The 24,257-nt window shown below is 27.6% G+C and overlaps 8 protein-coding genes, 1 non-coding gene and 1 pseudogene across 9 annotated transcripts; 4 read left to right on the plus strand and 6 right to left on the minus strand.

Annotated features, from left to right (window-relative positions):
* Positions 1–854: 854 nt before the first annotated feature.
* chcA (clathrin heavy chain) lies at positions 855–6,287 on the plus strand (the record flags this gene model as incomplete). Its single annotated transcript, XM_637625.1, has 3 exons — positions 855–893; positions 1,019–1,229; positions 1,453–6,287. The coding sequence occupies 3 exons, from the start codon at positions 855–857 to the stop codon at positions 6,285–6,287; spliced, it is 5,085 nt and encodes a 1,694-aa protein (XP_642717.1).
* A 427-nt stretch (positions 6,288–6,714) lies between these two features.
* DDB_G0277191 (cellulose-binding domain-containing protein) lies at positions 6,715–7,197 on the plus strand (the record flags this gene model as incomplete). The annotated part of the gene is made up of 1 exon (XM_637626.1): positions 6,715–7,197. The coding sequence occupies one exon, from the start codon at positions 6,715–6,717 to the stop codon at positions 7,195–7,197; it is 483 nt and encodes a 160-aa protein (XP_642718.1).
* A 252-nt stretch (positions 7,198–7,449) lies between these two features.
* On the minus strand, positions 7,450–10,924 carry DDB_G0277327 (hypothetical protein; the record flags this gene model as incomplete). The annotated part of the gene is made up of 2 exons (XM_637627.1): positions 7,450–10,063; positions 10,185–10,924. 2 exons carry the CDS (start codon positions 10,922–10,924, stop codon positions 7,450–7,452), a joined length of 3,354 nt encoding a protein of 1,117 aa, XP_642719.1.
* Positions 10,925–11,226: 302 nt separating this feature from the next.
* Positions 11,227–13,750, minus strand: DDB_G0277329 (hypothetical protein; the record flags this gene model as incomplete). Its single annotated transcript, XM_637628.1, has 2 exons — positions 11,227–13,312; positions 13,440–13,750. The coding sequence occupies 2 exons, from the start codon at positions 13,748–13,750 to the stop codon at positions 11,227–11,229; spliced, it is 2,397 nt and encodes a 798-aa protein (XP_642720.1).
* Positions 13,751–14,171: 421 nt separating this feature from the next.
* Positions 14,172–14,955, minus strand: DDB_G0277193 (annotated as a pseudogene; the record flags this gene model as incomplete).
* Positions 14,956–15,482: 527 nt separating this feature from the next.
* mrps17 (ribosomal protein S17, mitochondrial) lies at positions 15,483–15,866 on the minus strand (the record flags this gene model as incomplete). Its single annotated transcript, XM_637630.1, has 1 exon — positions 15,483–15,866. The coding sequence occupies one exon, from the start codon at positions 15,864–15,866 to the stop codon at positions 15,483–15,485; it is 384 nt and encodes a 127-aa protein (XP_642722.1).
* Positions 15,867–16,185: 319 nt separating this feature from the next.
* On the plus strand, positions 16,186–16,863 carry DDB_G0277197 (hypothetical protein; the record flags this gene model as incomplete). Its single annotated transcript, XM_637631.1, has 1 exon — positions 16,186–16,863. The coding sequence occupies one exon, from the start codon at positions 16,186–16,188 to the stop codon at positions 16,861–16,863; it is 678 nt and encodes a 225-aa protein (XP_642723.1).
* A 446-nt stretch (positions 16,864–17,309) lies between these two features.
* On the plus strand, positions 17,310–21,757 carry rpc1 (RNA polymerase III, largest subunit; the record flags this gene model as incomplete). Its single annotated transcript, XM_637632.1, has 2 exons — positions 17,310–17,350; positions 17,446–21,757. The coding sequence occupies 2 exons, from the start codon at positions 17,310–17,312 to the stop codon at positions 21,755–21,757; spliced, it is 4,353 nt and encodes a 1,450-aa protein (XP_642724.1).
* Positions 21,758–22,332: 575 nt separating this feature from the next.
* tRNA-Leu-AAG-1 lies at positions 22,333–22,414 on the minus strand. The gene has a single exon. It is a non-coding gene; the product is annotated as a tRNA-Leu (tRNA).
* Positions 22,415–22,626: 212 nt separating this feature from the next.
* Positions 22,627–23,421, minus strand: DDB_G0277201 (hypothetical protein; the record flags this gene model as incomplete). Its single annotated transcript, XM_637633.1, has 2 exons — positions 22,627–23,239; positions 23,318–23,421. 2 exons carry the CDS (start codon positions 23,419–23,421, stop codon positions 22,627–22,629), a joined length of 717 nt encoding a protein of 238 aa, XP_642725.1.
* Between the last annotated feature and the right edge of the window lie 836 nt (positions 23,422–24,257).

Consider the following 24,257-nt stretch of genomic DNA (forward strand, 5'->3'; position numbering starts at 1 on the left):
AAAATAAAAAATAAAAAACTTACAAAATAATAAGTTTCATCAATATTCTTATTTTTTTGAACTTCGATTATTCAAACAAACAAAAAAAAAAAAAAAAAAAAAAAAAAAAAAAAAAAAAAAAAAAAAAAAATTTCTTTATACTTTGCAAGGGCTTTCTGCAAGCACAGCAAAAAAATTTTAATTTCATTTTTTTTAATTTTTTTTTTTTTTTTTTTTTTTTTTTTTTTTAATTTTTTATTTTTTTAATTTTTTAATTTTTTTTTTTTTTTTTTTTTTTTTTTTCCATAATTAAATAATCATCACATATTATTTTATATATTTGATTTAAATCACACTTTGTAAAGCCAGTTGTGTTTTTTATAATATATTTATATTAATTGTTTATTCCAAACCAATTGTGTTGATATAAAACAAAAATTTAATTTATTACTCAACTTTTTTTTTTTTTTTTTTGTAAGTTCAATACATTCATAACACTAAATAATTTTCGTCTGAAAAAAAAAAAAAAAAAAAAAAAAAAAAAAAAAAAAAAAAGCAAAAGAATCACAAAATAAAACAAAAAAAAATATTACAATTTTTTATTATTATAAAATTATATATTTTTTTATTTTTTTTATTTTTTTTTTTTTTTTTTGTGTTGAAAATCATTTTGATTTTTTTTTTTTTTTAATTTTTTAATTTTTTAAAAATTCATTTCACTCGCAATAGCAATATTAACATCTCATATTTTTTATTTATTTATTTATTTATTTTTTTTATTTTTTTATACTTTAATCTAAAAATTAATTTTTAATAATTAAAATCAACATTAGATACAAATAGGGATTTGTATATAAATATATATATATAAAGAAATGACCAATTTACCAATTAGATTTCAAGAAGTTCTCCAAGTAAGTAAAAAATAATAATTATAGTTTTTATTTTATTTTTTTTTTATTTTTATGTTCACTAATGACTAACTTATTATTTTTTTTTTTTTTTAAAAAAAAAAAAAAAAAAAAATATATATAAATAGCTTACAAATTTAGGTATTGGATCCAATTCAATTGGTTTTTCAACCTTAACAATGGAGAGTGAAAAATACATTTGTATTCGTGAAACTACACCAGATGATAAAAATAATGTTGTAATTATTGATACTGACAATCCATCACAAATTCTTAGAAAACAAATGAAAACAGATGCTGCAATTATGAATCCAAAAGAACCAATTTTAGCATTAAAAAGTAAATAATAATAAAAATAATAATAATAATAATAATAATAATAATAATAATAATAATAATAATAATAATAATAATAATAATAATAATAATAATAATAATAATAATAATAATAATAATATATTGAATTTTTATATCAAATATATTTTTAATATTAATATATTTTTAATATTAATATTTTTTTTATAATATTTTTTTTAAATTAATAATAATAATTTTAAAAAAGTTGGACAAGTTTTACAATTAATTTCAATTGAACAAAAAATGCAATTAAAATCATGTCAAATGCAAGAACCATTAGAATTTTGGAAATGGATATCACCAAATACATTAGCATTAGTTACAGCAACATCTGTATTTCATTGGACAAAAGAAGGTAATTCAGATCCAGTTAAAGTTTTTGATCGTCATCCAGATTTACAAAATACAGAGATTATAAACTATCGTTCAGATAGCACACAAAATTGGTTAGTTTTAGTAGCAATTCATCAAAGAGATGGACGTGTAGTTGGTCGTATTCAATTATACTCTGTAGAGAAACAAATCAGTCAATCCATTGAAGGTCATGCAGCATGTTTTGCCAACTACATTGTACCAGGTGCAACTAGACCATCAACATTGTTTGCAATTTCATCACGTACTCAAAATGCATCAAAGATATTGGTATTGGAGGTTAGTAAAGGTGATGGACCAAACTTCCAAAAACGTGCCTCTGACGTTTTCTACCCACCAGAGATTGGTGCTTCCGATTTCCCAGTGGCAATGCAAGTCTCTGAAAAGTATGAAGTCATCTATATGGTCACTAAATTGGGTTACATTCATCTCTTTGATTTGGGTACAGCAAATCTCATCTACAGAAATCGTATTAGCAATGAAAATATATTTGTAACTGCTTTCGAAGAGAGCACCAACGGTATCATTGCCGTCAATAGAAAGGGTCAAGTCTTATCGGTTTCAATCGATGACAAAAACATCATTCCATACATTTGCAATACACTCAACAATTTAGAGTTGGCCATTTCAATGGCTTGTAAAAACAATTTACCAGGTGCTGAAGGTTTACTCACCACTCAATTCGAACGTTATTTCCAACAAGGTCAATATAAAGAGGCCGCCAAAGTTGCTGCAGATTCACCTGGCTCTATCTTGCGTAACCTTCAAACCATTCAAAAGTTCCAATCCATTCCACCAATTCCAGATCAACCATCTGCTCTCCTTCAATACTTTGGTATGTTATTAGAAAAGGGTAAACTCAATAAAGTTGAATCCCTCGAATTGGTTCGTCCAGTTTTAGCTCAAGGTAAAAAACCAATCCTTGAGAAATGGTTAACTGAAGACAAATTAGAATGTTCCGAACAATTGGGTGATGAAGTTCGTCCACATGATCGTAAATTAGCACTTTCAATCTATTATCGTGCAAATGCCTCTGATAAAGTGATCACTTTATTCGCTGAAACTGGTGAATTCGACAAAATCATCGCCTACTGTAAGAAATTCAATTATAAACCAGACTTTATGTTCTTACTTCAACGTATGGCAAATGCTAATCCAATGGGTGCCGCAGATTTCGCCGTTAAATTGGTTAAAGAAGAAGGTGGTCCATACATTGATGCCAATCAAGTCGTTGAACTTTTCTCTGCTCGTAATATGATTCAAGAAACTAGTAACTTCCTCTTTGCCATTCTCGATGGTGATCGTCCACAAGATGCAAACCTTCAAACCAAACTCTTGGAGATCAATCTCTTACATGCACCACAAAACGCCGATGCCATTATGGGTGGTCAAAAGTTTACACATTACAATCGTCTTAGAATCGGTGGTCTTTGCGAAAAAGCTGGTCTCTATCAACGTGCCCTCGAACATTACACTGATCTCGCCGATATTAAAAGAGTTTTATCTCATGCTGGTCATATGGTGAATCAAGAGTTTTTGGTTAGTTATTTTGGTTCCCTCAATCCAGAGGATCGTATGGAATGTATGCGTGATTTCCTTCGTACCAACCCACGTCAAAATCTTCAATTGGTTGTTGCAATCGCCGTTTCATACAGTGACCAAATCACTCCAGAAGCAATCATTGCCATGTTTGAATCTTTCCGTCTCTATGAGGGTCTTTATCTCTACTTAACTCAAGTCGTCGTAACCAGTACCTCACCAGAGGTTCATTTTAAATACATTGAAGCCGCCGCTAAAATCAATCAATTCAAAGAGGTCGAACGTATGTGTCGTGATTCAAACTACTATGATCCAGAAAAGACTCGTGACTTTTTAAAGGAAGCTAAATTACCAGATCAATTACCATTGATCATTGTTTGTGATCGTTACGAATTCATCTCTGATCTTACCAACTATCTCTACAAAAACAATCTCTCCAAATATATCGAAGCCTACGTTCAAAAGATTAATCCAGTCAATACACCATTGGTTGTAGGTGCACTTTTGGATTTAGATTGTCAAGAGGACTATTTACGTAATCTCATTATGAGTGTTAGAAATATGTGTCCAGCCGATTCTTTAGTTGAACAAGTTGAAAAGAGAAATCGTTTGAAACTTTTACTTCCATGGTTAGAGGCAAGAGTTGCCGAAGGTAACATTGAACCAGCCATTCACAACGCTTTGGCCAAGATTTACATTGATTCCAATAAGAATCCAGAAGCTTTCCTCTTACACAATCAATTCTATGATAGTAAAGTCGTTGGTAAATATTGTGAAAAACGTGATCCATACCTTTCATTCGTTGCCTACAAACGTGGTTTATGTGATTATGAATTGATTGAAGTCACCAATAAGAATACCCTCTTCAAGAATCAAGCACGTTATCTTGTTGAACGTCAAGATCCAGATCTTTGGGCTTACGTTTTATCCGATCAAAATGAATACAAGAGATCTCTCATTGATCAAGTCGTTCAAACCGCTCTCCCAGAATCAACCAATGCCACCGAAGTTTCTGCAACTGTCAAGGCTTTCATGGATGCAAACTTACCAAATGAATTGATTGAATTACTTGAAAAGATTGTTCTCGAAGGTAAAGAATTCAAAACTGCCAAAGAACTCCAAAATCTTTTAATTCTCACTGCTATTCGTGCCGACAAGAGTCGTGTCACTGATTACATTAATCGTTTAGATAACTTTGATGGTTCAAAATTAGCACCAATCGCCATTGAATCTCAACTCTACGAAGAAGCCTTCTTTATGTACAAGAAATTCCAATTCAATGTTGAAGCTATCGATGTTTTAATCACTCATATTGGTTCAATTGAAAGAGCTCATGATTTCGCTGAACGTTGTAATCAAACCGAGGTTTACAGTAAATTGGGTGTTGCTCAATTGAAAGCAGAAATGGTCAAAGAATGTATTGAATCATTCATTAAAGCCAATGATACTGAACATTATCAAGAGGTTGTCGCTGCCGCTGAAAGAAAAGATGAATATGAAGATTTGGTTAAATTCCTTCAAATGTGTCGTAAGAAGATTAAAGAACCAGCCATTGAAAGTGAATTGATCTTTGCTTATGCTAAAGTTAACAAATTGGCCGAAATGGAAGATTTCATCAACTCACCAAACTCTGCTCACATTCAAGTCGTTGGTGATCGTTGTTTCGAAAATGGTCTCTATGAAGCTGCCAAAGTACTCTATACCAATATTTCCAACTTTTCACGTCTTACCAGTTGTCTCGTCAAATTAGGTCAATATCAAGCTGCCGTCGATGCTGCACGTAAAGCCAACTCCACCAAAACTTGGAAAGAAGTTAGTGCTGCTTGCATCGATGCCAAGGAATTCCGTTTGGCACAAGTTTGTGGTATCAATATCATTGTACATGGTGATGAACTTGAAGAATTAATTCGTCAATATGAAGATCGTGGTTATTTCAATGAATTAATTTCCCTCTTAGAGAGTGGTCTTGCCTCTGAACGTGCTCATGTTGGTATGTTCACCGAATTGGCTATTCTCTACTCTAAATACAAAGAGGAGAAATTAATGGAACACTTAAAACTTTTCTACAGTCGTCTCAATGTTCCAAAGGTTATCAAAGCTTGTCAAGCCAATCAACAATGGCCACAACTCACCTACTTATACATTCATTACGATGAACATGATAATGCCATTCAAACCATGATCAATCATTCCATTGAAGCTTGGGATCATGTTCTCTTTAAAGAAACCATTCCAAAGGTTGCCAAATTGGATCTCTACTATAGCGCCATCTCATTCTATTTAGAGGAACAACCATTACTCATCAATGATCTCTTATCGGTTTTATCACCACGTATCGATCATACTCGTGCCGTCACTTTAATTCGTTCATTAGGTCATCTCCCATTGGTTAAGCCATACTTGGTATCTGCTCAAGATCAAAATGTAGCCGCTCTCAATGAAGCTCTCAATGAATTATACGTCGAAGAAGAGGATTATGAATCCTTGAGATCCTCAATCGATGCCAACTCCAACTTTGGCACCATTGCTCTCGCTCAAAAACTTGAAAAACATGAACTCCTCGAATTCCGTAGAATCGCCGCCTATTTGTACAAAAAGAATAATCGTTGGGCTCAATCAGTTGAACTCTCTAAAAAAGATAAACTCTACAAAGATGCCATTCAATCTGCCTCAGACTCAAAGAATCCAGCCATTGGCGAAGAACTTTTACAATACTTTGTTGATCAACAAAATAATAGTGCCTTTGCTGCTTGTCTTTACACTTGTTACGACTTTTTGAAACCAGATGCTGTCATCGAATTGGCTTGGAGAAATAATATCCTCAATTACTCATTCCCATATCTCATTCAATACGTTAAAGAATATACAACCAAAGTTGATCAATTGGTCGATGATTTCAAAGCTCGTCAAAAGAAAACTGAAGAAGAAAAAGAACAACAAAATATTGAATCCTCTCAATATCAACCAGATCTTACTAACCTCTCATATGGTTACGCAGCCACTGGTGGTATGTTAGCTCTTCCACCAGCTGTAGGATATCAACAACAACAACAACCACAACAAATGTATAATCCAAATCAAATGATGGGTGGTTTCCAACAAAATTATAATCAATATGGTGGTTTTTAAATAAAAAAAAAATAAAATAAAATAAAAAAAAATAGTATAATAAAATAAAAAAAAAAATTAAAAAAAAAAAAATTTACCTTTGTCTAATCTTTGTTATTTTTTTTTTTTTTTCCATTGTAATTTTATTTATTTTTTATTTGTTTAAATTGGGGTGTTTATTTTTTTTTTATTTTTTGTTTGAATTGGGGTGTTTAATTTATTTTATAAATAGGATTGATAAAAAAAAAAAACAAGGGTGTTGATTTTATTTTAAAAAAAGATTAAATTTTAACAAATAAACAATTAAAATATTTTAATTAATAAATTATTATTATATTTTTTATATTTTTTTTTGGGTATAAAATGAAAAAAAAATTTATAATTTCATTTCAAAACAAATAAAAAAAAAACAAATAAAAAAAAAAAGTTTAATACATCTTTGAAAAAAATGAAATCAATAGTTTTAATATTACTTGGTTTGTTGTTAACAATTGCTTTCGTTGCTGCTCAAGAAGAGGATAGAGGTAGACCACCATATCAATGTCCAAAGAATTGTGGTGGAGGCCATACCTGCCATATTAAAAATAATGACTGCCATTGTAGAAAATTTGGTGATATCAATGATATTAAATTAGAATATTGTAGATTAAATTCATGGGTTGATGGAGCATGCGGTAAAACTTATACCCAATGGGATATTAAAATTGTAAATTGTGGAGATTGTGATTTACATGAAATTTATATTGGTTATGATTACACATTAAGATTAAGAGATTCAAGTTCAATTTGGAATATCGCTCGTTTACCATATGGTGTCTTAACTCTTCCATCATATCAAACCTCAATTAATGCTGGTGCCTCTTATACATTTGGTTTCATTATTGAAGGTACTCAAAAACCAAATTTAGACATTTTATATGTCAGATTTTAATCTTTAAAGATTTAAAAAAAAAAAAGAAAAGATATTAAGGTTTAGAAAATATTTCTTTTTTTTTTTTTTACCACATCATTAATTTAATAAAAATTAATCACTTTATTATTAAAAAGAATTAATATTTGTTTTTTTATTTTTTTTTTTAATTATTATTTTTTTATTTTTTTTTTTTTGTTTATTTTTTTTTTTATTTTTTGTTTTATATATAAATATATATTATTATTTATCTTTTTTTTTTTTTTTTTTAAATTATTCTTCATCATCAAACTCGCTAACTTCTGTGGAATCAACAACATTATCATCTTCAAGGAAAACATCGTCAAGATTAACTGAATATGGACCAGAAGTAATTCTATCGAAACCATAGATTTCATTTATAGTATTTTTAACTTCTTCAATTGAAGGAGATGGTGGAGGAGATGGAATTTGATAAGTTCTTGAGATGATATCTTTAAAGAATTCAGAGTTTTCAGATAATACTACAAAAACAAATTTTAAGAAAAGGTTGATATCTGGATTGTTTTGGTTGAAAGAGATCTTTACATGTTTTGATTGTTGAACTGCATTGGTATCATTGGTTGGGTTACCATTTTCATCCAAGAACTCAATACCAAAGGAATCAGTGAAAACCAAATCAACATATGGACAAATATTTTTAAGGGTAATATTTTCATCAGGTGATATAGATTGACTTTGTAAAAATTTGGAAAAGTAATTAACAAAAGAATATTGTTCAGGTTTACCTGGAATAACAGTATTATCGATTAAAATTGATTTAAATCTGTAGAGATGTTTCAAAGATTCAACAACTTTTTCAACGGCCAATAAAGATTTAAGATTATATTCTTCGGTGGCTTTATCTGAAGAACCACCATTAATCATATCGAATGAATCTTGAATTGAGTTCAAAAAGATGAATAATTCTTTGTCGATAAAGTTTGAAGGAATAAAACAGAAACCAGATTTATTATCATGAGAGATAATGAATTGATAATGATCGGAAATGATTAAATTAATATTCTTCCATTTGAAATCAGATAAACGTTGACTGATAAATTGAATGGATTCTTTCCATTCAACATTGGTTGAACTCTCTTCTGAAGAAGCACCTGACAATTGATCTTGAATTCTTTGGAAAATGGATACTTGTTTTTGTGGTTTTTGTTCGTCAAGATTTGAAAGTTTTGAGAAGAAGTCATCTAAATCTGATGAAATACCTGGTGAGTTTTTAGCATCTTTAAGAATGGATTTGATATTGAGTGAAGAGACTTGAGTAGTAGGGGTGGTATTTTGATCTTTTGCTAATGTATCATCGATATTTTTTGTTGACATAAAATCAATTGTAGATACAATATCTGGTTTAATAATATTAGTGGCTTCAATTGGAATAATATTATTTTGACCAAAGACAATATTGGCTTCCTTGGCATATTGTTTGGAATCACTATCGATAGTGTCTTCTTGAGATTTTTGAGTTTTAATAGTGGTGAATTTATCAAGTTCTTTCATTTCATTTTCAAAATCTTTATTTTTTGAAAATGAATTTCTTAAATCAAGTTTATCGGCAATGGTTGAATTACTTGGATCGGGGATTTCTGAATCGATGTGAATTGGTGTATCTTTATCAAGATTACTTTTTTTGAGGTTTGGAAGTCTTTCTTTTAATGAGACCAATGGATGAGGAATTGGTTTTTGAGAGAGAAGGAATGGTACATCAGTTGGTGTTTCAAAGAGTTTAGTTAAACGTTCAACGGATGATAAAGACTTTGTGATGAATGGAGTTGTTTGAAGGGAATCAAATTGATTTCTATTGACAAGAGTCAATGGTTTTTCACGAAGATCTGAAGTAGTTGGTTGAGCTTCAGGATTGGTAAGCTTTTCCATGGTTTTATGAATACGTTCTATTTTTGTACTATTTGATTCTTGTAATGGAACACGAGCGTCTTTAACAAAATCTTCTTCACGAGAGGCGATATATTCAATCTTCTCTTGAGTGTTTGTGATGACATTATTGATTTTCCAACGTTGAAATTCGATATCTTTAAAGTTGGTCAATGGTAATTGTTTCCAAGCTTCTGCCTTGACAGAGTCTAACAATTGAACCATTGGAATTTTCAATTCACCAACCAAGGTCAAAGAACTATTAAAAGTATCACGTACTTTCTCCATAGTTTTTTGATTGATTGAGAAGAGATTCTCAACGACGACACTACTTGAACCTAGTAAATTCTCTAATTTAATGGTTTTCTCTTCCAATGCTTTATGATTATTATCTACGATGGAGAAGATATTTTTAAAGTTATTGTTGGTCTTTGGAATTACAACATTCTTAATGTAGGTCAATGTCTTTACTGGACTGAAATCTTTCTCCAATACAACGAAACCTTTTGCTGTTAATGTTGGTTCCATAATATTGTAGAATTCTGGATTGACAATAGCAATTGGTAATGAACTCCATTCTTGGAATTCCAATGCTAATAAATTCTCTTTCAAATGAACGATTTGAAGCTCTGCTTCCTCTCTAAGATTGAGACTACGCATTATATCGATATCACCCTTTGCATTCTCTCCAAAGTAAAAGAAAACTCTATTCTCTTGGAATTGATCCATAAGTCTTTGATGTTCATATAAATGATGTGATGTTAATCTATCTTGGGTAACTGGGAATTGCTTAATGAATTCATCCAAATCTGTTGTTATTGATGCCTTTTTATCTGGATTCTCTGCATAATATTCTTCCCATGGATCATCATAAATTTCTTTTGAAACTGGTTCTGGATTTTTTAATAATTCTTTTTCTGCTTTTGAAACACCAATACCTGATTTCTCTATTAATGAAAAAATTTGTCTATAAATCGAATATCTATAAAAATAATAAATAATAAAAAATAATACATATATATTATATATATATATATGTCAATATAAATTTATATAAAATTAAATTCATTATAATTCAATCAATTTGTTTTTTTAAATATTACCTTAATTCTGTAACATATTGAACTAATGAAGATTTTGAAGTTAAAATTGAATCAGGAGCATCAATAAAATTAAAATCTTGACTGATTTCAACTGTACCACCATCTTCTTCATATTCAACAATGAAATTTAATGTTGATTGAGTTGGAATTTTATCTAATTTAGTGATGACAGAATCTTCATTTTCAGATACTTCAACGTATTCTTCCAATGTACGTAATAAATTGTTCAATTTGGTTAAAGATGCTTGATTGATAGCTCTAGAGGTTTCATCGTTGTGGAAAATATCTGGATGTACTTTGATAAAGAAACGATTTAAATAGGAACGTAATGATTTTTCAATTTTTTTTGATGTGTGATAGTATGGTGCTTGTTGATCATTTATTTCGATCTTTGGTGTTTCAATATGGATTTCTTCGTCAAAGATCTTTTCTTGATCTCTACCTGCTTGATTTGGTTCAAATGATTCGAATGATTCGACTGGTTTAAATGTTTTTGATTTATTATAATATTTGAGTAATGCTTCCTCACCTTCTTGAACTGATTTAATATAACCAAGATTTATTGGTTGATCTGATTCGTTAACATTTGATGATGATGGTGTTGTTGAATATAATCTATTGGAATTAAATTTATTTAATGGTGAAAGAACATTATAATATTGAGTGTTGTTGTTGTTTGAAAATCTAACTAATAATGTCTTTTTTTCAACTTTACCAAATAGTCTACGAATTTGACTCATTTTCTTATTCACACAAACATATATATATTCTCAAACAATATATATGACCTGTGAATTTGTAGAAAATAATATTAATAAAATTAAAAAAAAAAAAAAAAAAAAAAAAAAAAAAAATTGAAAAAATTTTTCGTTTTTGTGGAAAAAAAAAAAAAAAAAAAAAATGAAAAATAAAAAATTAAATAAAAAAAAAAAAATAAAAAAACAATCAAAAAATAAATTCGAATTTCAGTTTTCACTGTTTCATTTTTATTTTTATTTTTATTTTTTTTATTTTTAGTTTTATTTTTTAGTTTTTATTAACTTTACATTAAATTACAAGATGATGATGATGATGATGAAGTTGATGATAATTTCGAATTTATTGATTTTTCAATTAATTTAATTTGATTTTGTGGCATTTTTGAAGAGAATTCTAATGTTCCAGCCAATGAATATAATTGTTGAAGTGCAGAGGGCTGATAAGTTGCTTTATTATTTAAATCGGGTATTAAATCATTTTGAAGTAGTGCTATTGCAATTGGTTTCATTGGATCACGTTTACGAATCTCTGTGAAATAATTTGTAAAGTTATTATATGAATTACTTGAACCTTGTAGAGTGAAACACACAATAAACAAATCTGTAGTATCAAAATCCGATTGTGATAATGATGTTGATTTCTCTTTAAATCTAAGTTTACTATTATATGATTTACCTACATAGTTTAAATTATTTACAAATGTAGTTTTACCAATTCCTGAATCACCAATTATATAAATTATTTTCTCTTTATTTGTCACTTTATTCTTTTTTATTGTTTCTAAATTTGTTTCATTAATGATTCTACTTTCAAAATCAAATAATTTCATTGAATTCATTGATGAAGTTATTGTTAATGATGATGATGATGATGATGGTGATGATGATGATGTTGATTTACCATCAGTTATATTTGATTCTACAATTTCTGCTCTTCTTTGACCACCAACTCTAAAATTTTCAAAATAACCAGTATTTGAATTATAAACAAATTTTGGATCAACTTGAAGATTTGGATTAATTTTATACCATGGCTCATTTACTTTAATATATGATGGTACACCATATTGTTTAAAAATGACATTATTCTTTGGAGTGGTTGAAGTTGTAGTAGTGGTCGTAGTAGTGGTAGTAGTTGTTGTTGTAGTTGTTTTTGAAGAATCATTATCATTATCATTTTCATTTCCTTTAATTACAGTAAAATTATCTTTATTTAAATCATCTAAAATTTCATTCATTTCTTCACAAATATCACCTTGATCTTTAATTTCATTTTGATATTTATCAAATTGTTCTTTTGAACTTTCACGATAACAAATTGCTAAAAACATTTGAGTGATTAATTCAAACTTTTTAAAATTAATACATACACCACCTGATCTTTCAGCCAAATCTGAATAGAATATACTTGTACCCAATGCTCTAACACCATAGATTTTAATACCTCTATCAAAGAGATCATCGCATTCTTTGAACCAATTTATATTTAAATTTGTGTAGGTTGGTTCATGTGGATTTGAATCACCAATCATTACGAATGCTTTTGAAGTATGTTCAGACCAACTTAGCTCCTTTGCACGGTAAAGCGCATATTCATATGCTTCAGGTTCATCACCACCAGATGTATTTGGCACCATATTGATGAATGATACGATCTCGTCAATGTTGGATGAAAGATCCAATACTTTTAAAACGTTTACACCATCACAATAATCACCCATACCCATAATACCAATTTTAATATTTGGAATATCTTTCATTAATCTATTTACAGTTTGAACGATTTGAGTACGAACTGATTTAATAATGGTTGCCATTGACCCGGTTGTATCAAAACAAAATACAATCTCAACATCTGCTGACATTGACGATTGAACGAAATTCTTTAATAAATAATCATCTTCCATCTTCTCTTGTTCTTTTTGAATTCTTTCTCTTTCATTTCTTTCTTCAATTTCTTTTTCAATTTCATATTGTGATGGTTTTGATGATCCTGATCCTGTTCCTGATCCTGATGATTTACCATTATATCTATTTCTATATGATTCACTATCACTATCACTATCACTTGATGTATCACTTTCATAACCTTTAGTTTTACTATAATTATTATTATTATTTTTATTATTATATTTATATTTTGATAGTGGTTCTTTTTTATTTAATGTTGATCCTGTTGTTGTTGTTGTTGTCGTTGTTGTAGGTAGTGGTGTTCCAATTTTCATATCAATAGTATCATAACAATTAATATTCTCTTGTAAACTCATACTCTCTGTATATTTAGTATCTGTACCAGTTTTATATAAACTAACAGAGTTTAAATATGAACGTAATAATGGTATTTGAGTTTGTAATGATGTTCTAATATGACTATTTAATTTTAATTTTAATTTTAATTTTAATTTTAATTTTAATTTTTTTTTTAAAAATGTTAATATTAATGATAATTGATCTGATAAAATAACTATATATATATACATATATATTAAAAACTTACGATACTAAATGTGAAACTTTTAAACCTGCATTATTTGGAATTTCAACTGGATAATCTTTATCTAAATATTTAATAGTTAATTTAATCTCTTTAATTAAGATCATATGAATTGTTGACTCTTTTTTAATACCACATGCTCCAATTGCTTTTGATAAGATATTTGATAAAACATCACCAGCAAAGTGTAATTGAAATTGATAGCTTTTATTTTTTGTTCTCTCTGCAACCTTGTTATATAATACTGACAAGGTATCTGAAATTTCAATATCCAATGAAAATGTTATAGTTGGTGTTTTAATTAAAACTAACATTTTTTTTTCTTCTTCTTTTTTCCAATCAATTGATATTATTTAGAAAAAAAAAAAAAAAATGAAACAAAAAAAAAAAAAAAAAAATTGTGGTGAGAAAAAATTGAAAAAAGGGTTTCAGTTATTTTTAGGAATTTTGTAAAATAATTCTTTGAATTATTTTAAAATAAAAAAAATAAACTAATTTAATTAAAAAAAAAAAAAATTAAAAATTTAGAATATCTTATACTAAAAAAAAGGTTTAAATAAATCTAGTTAAAAAAAATAGATTATTAAATTTTTTGTTTTTTTTTAGTATTTGAGCATTTTTGTTTTGATTAACAGGTGGTCTTATGCAATGGATAAATAATTAAATTCTTAAAATTAACTTTTTGGTTAGAAAAAAAAAAAAAAAAATTAATGTTTTTTTTTAAAAAATAGATTTTTAAAAAAAATTAATAATCGAGTTTTTGTTTATTTTTTGTGCTTCGTAAATTATTTTAGAATATGGGAAATTGGTTAAAGGAGTATTATAAAGATATACACCACTAACTGATTTTGGTATTTCACTTATTGCTTGATTAAATCCTTCTAATAAATATAAACATTCAACACTATTTGGTATTGAACCTTTTAATAAAGGTTTTTAATTGCACCAACAAATAGATGTAAAATTGATTGTGGTAGCATGCCTTCTGTTGGTTTAACATTGGATCCATCAAGTAATATCACGAGATAGAGAATTATCAATTTCAAATATTTCTTTAATTAAATCTTTAACTTGTTCCTATTATTTACAATATTTACATTTTTATATTGATTCATCAATTCTTTGATTTTATTTTCATTTTGATTATCTTTTATTAATAGTCTTAATTGATAACAATGTTTAATATTTCATTATGTTGATCACTATTATTATTAATGATTTGGTCGATATCTATTTGATTTATTGTATGTTTATATTTATTTGAAATTAAATCAATATTATTTAAATTATCATGTATAATGGTTGAAATGTTTGTATTGATATCTTTATGTTCATCATAGAGTTTTACTAATTGTTTGATTTTATCAATTTCTATGATTGGTAATAATTTGATGAGTTCTTTAAATTCTTCTGTGAATGAATTCACATTTTCAGTGTGTTTATCTTTTGTTGATTTAATAATTACCTCACATTTGGTACAAATCATTTTAATATCTTGCTCTTTATGTATCGAACATTGTTATCATTTTTATTTATATTTTTTTTTATTTAGTTTTTTAGATTTTAATTATTACCAAAAGAGAAAAAAAAAAAAAAAAAAAAAAAAAAAAAAAAAAAAAAAAAGGTGTGATTGTCAATAAAAATAAAAAAACCTAAAAAGAAAAAATAAATCTAATCTTAAATTTTATGTTTAAACAAATTAATTAAGCCAAAATAATTTTTTTTTTTTTTTTTTTTTTAAATTTATTTTAGCCTAATTAATTTCTGTAAATATAAAATTTAAGATTATAAAATTGTAATCAAATAATATTTTTTTTTATGTGGTGGTTGGAAAGAGGGGTGTTTGTTTCTAATAAAAAAAAATAAAATAAAATAAAAAATGGTGACGTGTTGCGAAAATGACATATAATGGAATTAATGATGTTTTGTTAATATCAATTTTCCCTTTACCAAATTAATAAATAGATTTTTTTTTTAGTTTTTATTTTTTTCCTCTATCAGTAATTTTTATTTTTTTATTTTATTTTATTTTTTTTTTAATTTAATTTATAAATCTGTGATATGTTTATATTTAATTTTATCATTTTCTTTTCTTTCAGCGATTTCTTTTGGTGTAACAATATATTGTGGGTTTTGTCTAAGGAATTCAGTGATTGGATTCTTTTTAACAATTTTTTCGACTACGTGTGCTTTTCTCTTTGAAACTGGTGCACATTCTCTAAAGTGAACTTGATCACCAACTGCACAAATATCATTTGGATCGTGAATCATATATTTGGTAGTTTTATAATTTAAAGCTGAATATTTTCCTTTATCAAAATATAATCTCTTTACTTGACACATTGCTGTTTTAGTATGTGTCTTTGAAATACAAACACCTGAAATAAACTTTTGATGTTTATGAACAATTTCAAAAATTTTTGAGATCATTTTTTTTATATATTTGATTTTTCTTTTATCTTCTTTTTTTTTTTTTTCTTTTCTTCTTTATTTAATATATTTTTTTGACAAATAATCTGATTGAAAATTTTGTGTGTGAAAACGCTGTTAATGAAAAACAAAAAAAAAAATAAAAAATAAAAATAAAAAAAAAAGAAAAATAAAAAAAAAAATGGAAAAAAAAAAAAAAAAAAAAAAACGAATAAAAAAATGAAAAATAAAAAAAAAAAAATAAAAAATTTTCAATAATAGTTTGTTTTAAAAAATCCCCTTTTATAATTAATTAATTCATTCATTCATTCTTATAAAAATGGATAATAACAATATATTTCCAAATAAAGATAAATTTATAAATGAAAATGAAATTGAAAATCAAGAAAATGAAAATGAAAATCTTGATAAATTTAATGAATTTAAAAATAAATTATTATTTTTTTCAAATTTAAAATCAAAAGAAAAAGAATATAATAAGATAAAGAGTAATGTATTAACCAATTGGGAGAATATGAAAAGTGAAGATATCATATTAAATGATTTATATAATGAAAGGAATCAATTAATATTAGAATATAAAAGATATGAATCAATTTTAAAGGATGTTCAAAATGATATATTTAGAATTGAATCGATAATAGTTGAATCTAAACAACAAAGAGAACAATTTAAAAAACAAGTTTCAATGCAAACTGATATTGAATTAGTCCCATTAAAAGATGAAATCGATTCAATGAGAATTCAAATTCAATTACCACAATTACCACCAATTGATTCAGAAAAAGATAAGTTAACTTCAAATTATTTAACAAATCGTTTAAATGAAGAAAGAATTAAACAACAACAACAACAACAAAATAAATTAAATCAATCTTCAAATAATAATAATAATAATTTTATTGATAATAACAGTAATAATAGTGGTAGTGGGGGTATAGATTACCCTAATAGTGGTTCTAAAAGAGGAAGAAAAAAGAGAATAAGTTTATCTTAAGATAATGTCAAACAAAATGTAAAAATAAAATAAAAAATTTCATTTTCATGGAAAATTGTGTAAATAGGAAAAATTCATGCCGTTTTCGCATTTTATTTTTTTTTTTTTTTTTTTTTTTTTTTTTTCATTTTTTTACTTTTTTTTTTTTTTTTATTTTTCATTTTTTTTTATTTTTTGCGAGTTATCAAATTCACACTAATAAAGATAATTATTGTTTTGAAAAAAAAAAAAAAAAAAACTTTGTTACTTTATTTTTTATTAAAATCTAACATAATAGTCTTTGAAGGGTTCAATAACTAAAATATTAGAATAATAATAAAAAAGTGTTTTTGATTTTCGATCATTCCCTCCAAAAATAACCCCCTAAAAAAAAACAAATAAAAAAAAAAAATATAAAAAAAAAAAAATATAAAAAAAAAAAATAAATATATAAAAATTCATTGGAAATGATAGAACTTTTAAAAGAAGATGACGCTCCAAAGAAAATGTAAGTTATTTATTATTATTATTATTATTATTATTATTATTTAAATTTTTTTAAAATATTAACACTATTTATTTATATATACATATGAATTAAAGTGGTCATATTCAATTTGGTTTATTATCAGAAGATGATATAGTTAGATTATCACATGTTCAAATTGTTAATAGAGAATTATTTGATTTAGTAAAGAGAAAACCAACACCATATGGTGTATTAGATAATAAATTGGGTACAAGCGATAAACAAGCAATGTGTACAACATGTGGATTAAGTATTGTCGATTGTGTTGGTCATTTTGGATATATTAAATTACAATTACCAGTTTTTCATATTGGATATTTAAAGAATATTATGAACATTTTACAAATGATTTGCAAGAGTTGTTCAACCATTCTATTGAATGAAGAGAAGAAACAATATTATCTAAGAAAGATGAGAAATAAAAAGATGGATAATCTACAAAGGAAGTCATTATTGAAAAAGATATTTTTAGAGTGTAGAAAAACCAAAGAATGTTTGAAATGCGGTTCAACCAATGGTATGATTAAAAAGAGTGGTGCATTCAAGATCATTCATGAAAAGTATAAAGGAAAGACAGAGTCATTGCAAGACTATTACGCATTGTATGATGACGCCATTAAATACAATCCAGAGATGAAATCACATATAAAGAAAGCACAAGACGATTTGAACCCATTGGTGGCCTTGAACTTGTTTAAAAAGATCTCTTATCAAGATATTGAAATTATGAATATGGATCCAGTGATTGGTAGACCTGAAAGATTGATCCTAACCTATATGTTGGTGCCACCGGTATCAATTCGTCCATCGGTACCAATGGATGGTGGTAGTGGCACCAATGAGGATGATTTGACAATGAAACTATCAGAGATATTGCATATCAATGAACATATTAGATCCAATGTGGATAGAGCAGAGATGTCTGCAATTATGGAGGATTGGGATTATTTACAAGCATCATGTGCAATCTATATCAATTCAGATGTTCCAGGTTTACCATTACAAATGAAACCAACCAAAGCAGTACGTGGTTTATCACAACGTCTCAAGGGTAAGACAGGCAGATTTCGTGGTAATCTATCGGGTAAACGTGTTGATTTCTCTGGTCGTACTGTAATTTCACCCGATCCAAATTTAAATATCGATGAGGTTGCAGTACCACAATTGATTGCATTGACAATGACTTATCCTGAACGTGTAACCGATTATAATATTGAACGTCTTCAAAAGTATGTTATCAATGGTCCAGATCGTCATCCAGGTGCAAACTATATCATCTATGCCGATGGTGTAAAGAAATGGTTGAAATTTGGTAATCGTGAAAAGTTTGCAGCAGAATTGAAAATTGGTGATATCGTGGAACGTCATATTATCGATGGTGATATCATGTTGTTCAATCGTCAACCTTCACTTCATAAACTTTCGATTATGTCTCACAAAGCAAGAGTTATGCCATGGAGAACACTTCGTTTCAATGAATGCGTTTGTACACCTTACAATGCAGATTTCGATGGTGATGAAATGAATATTCATTTACCACAAACAGAGGAAGCCAGAGCAGAGGCAACCATTCTCATGGGTGTCACTAACAATTTGATCACTCCAAGAAATGGTGAACCATTGGTTGCAGCAACTCAAGATTTTCTTACTGCTTCCTATTTGATTTCACGTCGTGATGCTTTCTATGAAAGATACCGTTTCGCTCTAATGTGTACTCACTTTGCAGATGCAAATGAACATATCGATTTACCACCACCTGCCATTTTGAAACCAGTTGAACTTTGGACAGGTAAACAAATTTTCGAAGTACTCTTACGTCCATCGGTCAAATCACATGTTTTATGCAATTTTGAAACTCGTTCACGTACCTATTCAAAGAATCTCTATATGTGTCCAAAGGATGGTTATGTTTATTTTAGAAATTCCGAATTAATGTGTGGTTCAATCGATAAATCAATCATTGGTGGTGGTAATAAGAATTCATTGTTTCATATTCTCATGAGAGATTTCTCACCAACCATAGCTGCCAATTGTATGACACGTTTAGCAAAACTTTGTGCTCGTTTCCTTGGTGATCAAGGTTTTTCAATTGGTATACCCGATATTAAACCAGCCGAAGATTTAGATAGAAAGAAACGTGAAATCATTGAAACTGCCTACAAGAAATGTGCAGTATTCTTAAAGGATTATGAAAGTGGTAGTTTACAATTAAGTAGTGGTTGCTCGATGGAACAAACATTTGAGGCGAAAATGAATCAAACTCTATCACAAATTCGTGATGATTGTGGTAAGCTTTGTGTTAATGATTTACCAAATTACAATTCACCATTGATTATGGGTCTATGTGGTTCAAAAGGTTCAAACATTAATATTGCTCAAATGATCTGTTGTGTAGGTCAACAGATTGTCAATGGTACTCGTATTCCAAATGGTTTCACCAATAGAACTACACCACATTTCAAACATTTTGCAAAGAATCCAAAATCAAAAGGTTTCGTTTCAAATAGTTTCTATACTGGTATGATTCCAACAGAATTCTTTTTTCACACTATGGGTGGTAGAGAGGGTTTGGTAGATACTGCTGTAAAAACTGCTGAAACTGGTTATATGCAACGTCGTCTAATGAAAGCTTTAGAGGATCTTTCAACTCATTATGATTATACTGTACGTGATTCAATTGGTGGTATTGTTCAATTCATTTATGGTGATGATGGTTTAGATCCAGCAGGTATGGAAGCAAAAGATAGACCTGTAGATTTCCTCCGTGCAATGATGAGTGTTAAATCAACTCGTCAATGTAGAAATGAACCAGAAATGAAACCATTTGAAATTCGTAAACTCGTTGAATCCATTATTGACAGCTCTAAATTTGAAGCTTGTACAGATTTATTCAAAAATGAAATTAGAGTTTTCTTTAATGGTAATGAAAAAACAAAAGGTTATATTCAAGAATTAATTAGTTTACGTAAACAATTTAAATTATCATCTTTTGATTTAAATGATAATGAAGATGAAATTATTATTGAAGATAATTCTCCAATGGATATTAGTACTACTACTACTACTACCACCACCACCACTACAAATAATGCAGTTAAAATAACTAATATCACCACAGATATTGAAATGAATGAAAGTAATAAAGAAGAAAATGATAAAATTGAAAAAGAAAGAATTGAAAAAGAAAAAGAATCAAAAAGATTAAAATTATTAGGTGAACGTTTTGCAAATGAACATGTTGTAAATCAAATTCATAGAATTACTAAAACTCAAATCGAATTATTTTTAGATATTTGTTTAGATAAGTACAGTAGAGCTAGAATTGAACCAGGTACAGCAGTTGGTGCAATTGGTGCTCAATCAATTGGTGAACCAGGTACTCAGATGACTTTGAAAACTTTCCATTTTGCTGGTGTAGCTTCTATGAATGTAACATTGGGTGTACCTAGAATTAAAGAGATTATCAATGCCGCTAAAAACATTTCAACTCCGATCATTACCGCAAGTTTAAATTGTGACTATGATATTAGATCTGCAAGAATTGTAGCTGGTCGTATTGAAAAGACTACATTGGGTCATGTTGCAACACACATTAAAGAGGTGGTAAAAAGAGCAGGTTGTTATCTTTCAATTAAAATCGATAAAAACTTTGTAGATTCATTACAATTGGAAATCAATTCAAAAACTATCAGTCAATCAATTGCCTCCACCAAAGGTTTGAAATTAAAACCCGAACAAATCACTACCAATGGTGATTACAAACTTAGAATCGTACCTCCAGCCAATATCAGAGAGGGTTCTTTATATTATTTACAATTCTTAAAGAATAATTTACCAGCAGTAATTGTTAAAGGTATTCCAACGGTCAATCGTGTTGTCATTTCAAAGGTTGATGAAAAACAAGAACGTTATCAACTTTTGGTCGAAGGTTATGATTTACGTGCTGTAATGGCTACACCTGGTATCAAAGGTACTCATACAACTAGTAATCATATTATGGAATGTGAAAATACTTTGGGTATTGAAACAGCTCGTAATACCATTATGTCTGAAATCGATATGATTATGACAAGTCATGGTATGTCCATCGATATTCGTCATGTTATGTTATTGGCTGATCTCATGTCTTTCAAGGGTGAAATCTTGGGTATCACTCGTTTCGGTATCGCTAAAATGAAGGAATCCGTACTTATGTTGGCTAGTTTTGAAAAGACTACCGATCATCTTTTCGATGCTGCCGTACATCACCGTCAAGATGATATCGTTGGTGTTTCTGAATGTATCATTATGGGTGTTGTTATTCCTTTGGGTACAGGTTTATTCAAATTACTCCGTAAATCAAATAAAAATAATTTACCAAAGAAATCTTTACTCTTACAAGATTAAATAAAAGATTAAATAAAAGTAAATAAATATAAAAAAATAAAAAAATTAAAAAAAATAAAAATAACAAAATAAAATGTATTTGTTGAATAAAAAAATATAATTCTATTTCATTAAGTTTAATGAATTGTCAATTATAAATAAATATAAAATTATTGTAAAAACTAATTATAGTTTTTGTGAAAATTATAAGTTACAAGATGTTTTAGAATATGTCCAAAAGATTTTATTTCACCTGAAATTAAACAGTTTTTTTTTTTGTTGCATTACATCTTTTGCTTCCTGAATTATTGTATATTTATTTTGGGTCGACTGGTTTGGTTGATTTGATTGACTTGATTGGTTCGGATTAGTTTGACAGGTTTGGATTAGTTTGGCTGGTTTCAACATGCAGTGCTCTCCTCGAAAATACACACAATCCCTACAATATTAACAGATTAATAAAAAAAGGTTGGAAATGTTTGATTACTTTTTGATACCAAAGTCTTGGATTTTATTGTTTTTGGCTTTTGCGTGTGTCTTCACAAATTCCAAAAGAGAATTGAACCTGTGGCTTAAGACACAGGTTCAAAAATTATTGTAAGCTAAGGGATTCGAACCCTTGTATCAATGATATTGCAGCCTTAATGCAACCCCTTAGACCAGCTCGGGCAAGCTTACTTTTTATGAAAATAATTTTTTTTGGTGCATACCGTTTTTTACTATATATTTTTTTGTTTTCCAAATATTGCTATCACCAAGAATTTTTTTGTTTATTTAATAGGGTTTTTTATTTAAAAATCAATTGGGGTAATGAAGTTTGATAAGAAAAATATTAAAAAAGAGAATAATTGTAATTTTAGAGAAAATTTAAAAAATATAAATTAAATTTATTAAGCAACGCATTTAAAATCACTACAGTTGATGAAAGTTTCACCGACTGGGTCAATTCTTTGCCAACGTACTAATAAAACTGAATTGGAGAAACGAGTTGGTAATGAGAGATTGAAAGCATAACCTTTAGTGGCAGTGCAAGCTGGATGTGAGAAAGGAATATTAGCGGTATTTGGGAAAGTTTGGAACTTTGTTAAGTCTGACCATTTTAATTCAGTGGTAGCTGGGTTAAAACCTGGGTTGCTTACATAGAATTCCCAATAGCTTGGCTCGTGGGTAGCAGTAGCACAAAAAGTATAAGTGAAATTAACGTGGGTGGCACCTAATGTGGTTGGAATGTTTGTAACAGTCCATGGGGCGGCAATAGACATACCACTTTTATCATTTGAGGAACTGGTGGCATATGCAGAACATAAAGCAGATGGAACGGAGGCTTGTAATGCACTATCACCTTGAGCATAGTTTGGGATATTGATTGAGAATTCATTTATTTGAACAAATTGGAATTGTGCGTTATTTCCCTTGTCATATACATGTTTGAAAGCTGCTTTACAAGCATCATCAGTAATACCATCACCATTTGCTGGCCACCAAATATTACCTTTTGGACATCTAAAATATAATAAAAATTACCAATTTTAATATTTCACTATCTAGTTTATTTATTTTTTTTTTTTATTTAATACATACAAAGTTTGACGGGCCATTGGATAAATTGAATATCCATGACCACTAATCAAAGCAACTGAAATCATTGAAACCAATGATAATAATAAGAATTTTGAGATATACATTTTGTTTAAACAAGAATTTTTAATAAAGTATTAAAATCAAATCAAATTAATTCCCTTTTATACTTTTTTTTTTCCCAACACGAAAAAAAAAAAAAAAAAAAAAAATTAAATAATAAAAAAAGAAATTTTAAATCAAAAAAAAAAAAAGGAAAATATCTTTTGTGGAGGAGTTTTGATTATTTGAAAAAAATCTTTAAAAAAAAAAATGACAATTAGTTCGGCTAATTCAAAAAACCATGACACGAAAAAAAAAAAATCTAAATTCCAAAATTAATTGGCCATTTTTTTTAATCATAAAATATTAATTAAAAAAAAAAAAAAAATAAAAAAAAAAAAAGATATTAATGGGGTTTTTCATTTTGTTTGTCTTTTAAACAAAAATGAAAGGGCAAATGGTGACTTTTGGGTCAATAAAAAAAAAAAAATTGTTTAAAAAAAAAAATAAAAAAAAGTTTTTTTTTATACATCATCTAATTTAATTGAATTAACATTTAAAACTTTTTTTTTTTTTTTTTAAAAAACCATTTTTTATTTTATAATTCAATGTTGTTATTTGATTAGCTAATTAAATCACAATCAATCACCAAGATTTTTTTTTTTTTTTTTTTTTCAATAACAGTTTTAAATAATAAACCACAACTCAAAAAAAAAGATAAATCTAAAAATTATTTGAAATCATTGATATTAATTCTATTTAATTTTATTTTTTTAAAAATTTATTTTTTTTTTTGGATAAATCTTTATTTATTTTTTGTTTTATTTTATTTAAATATTTATTTATTTAAGTATTTATTTATTTATTTAATTGTTTAATTGTTTATTATTAATTTTATTAA

The sequence above is a fragment of the Dictyostelium discoideum genome (genome assembly GCF_000004695.1).
Source record: "Dictyostelium discoideum AX4 chromosome 2 chromosome, whole genome shotgun sequence".
In the NCBI taxonomy this organism is placed as follows: domain Eukaryota; phylum Evosea; class Eumycetozoa; order Dictyosteliales; family Dictyosteliaceae; genus Dictyostelium; species Dictyostelium discoideum.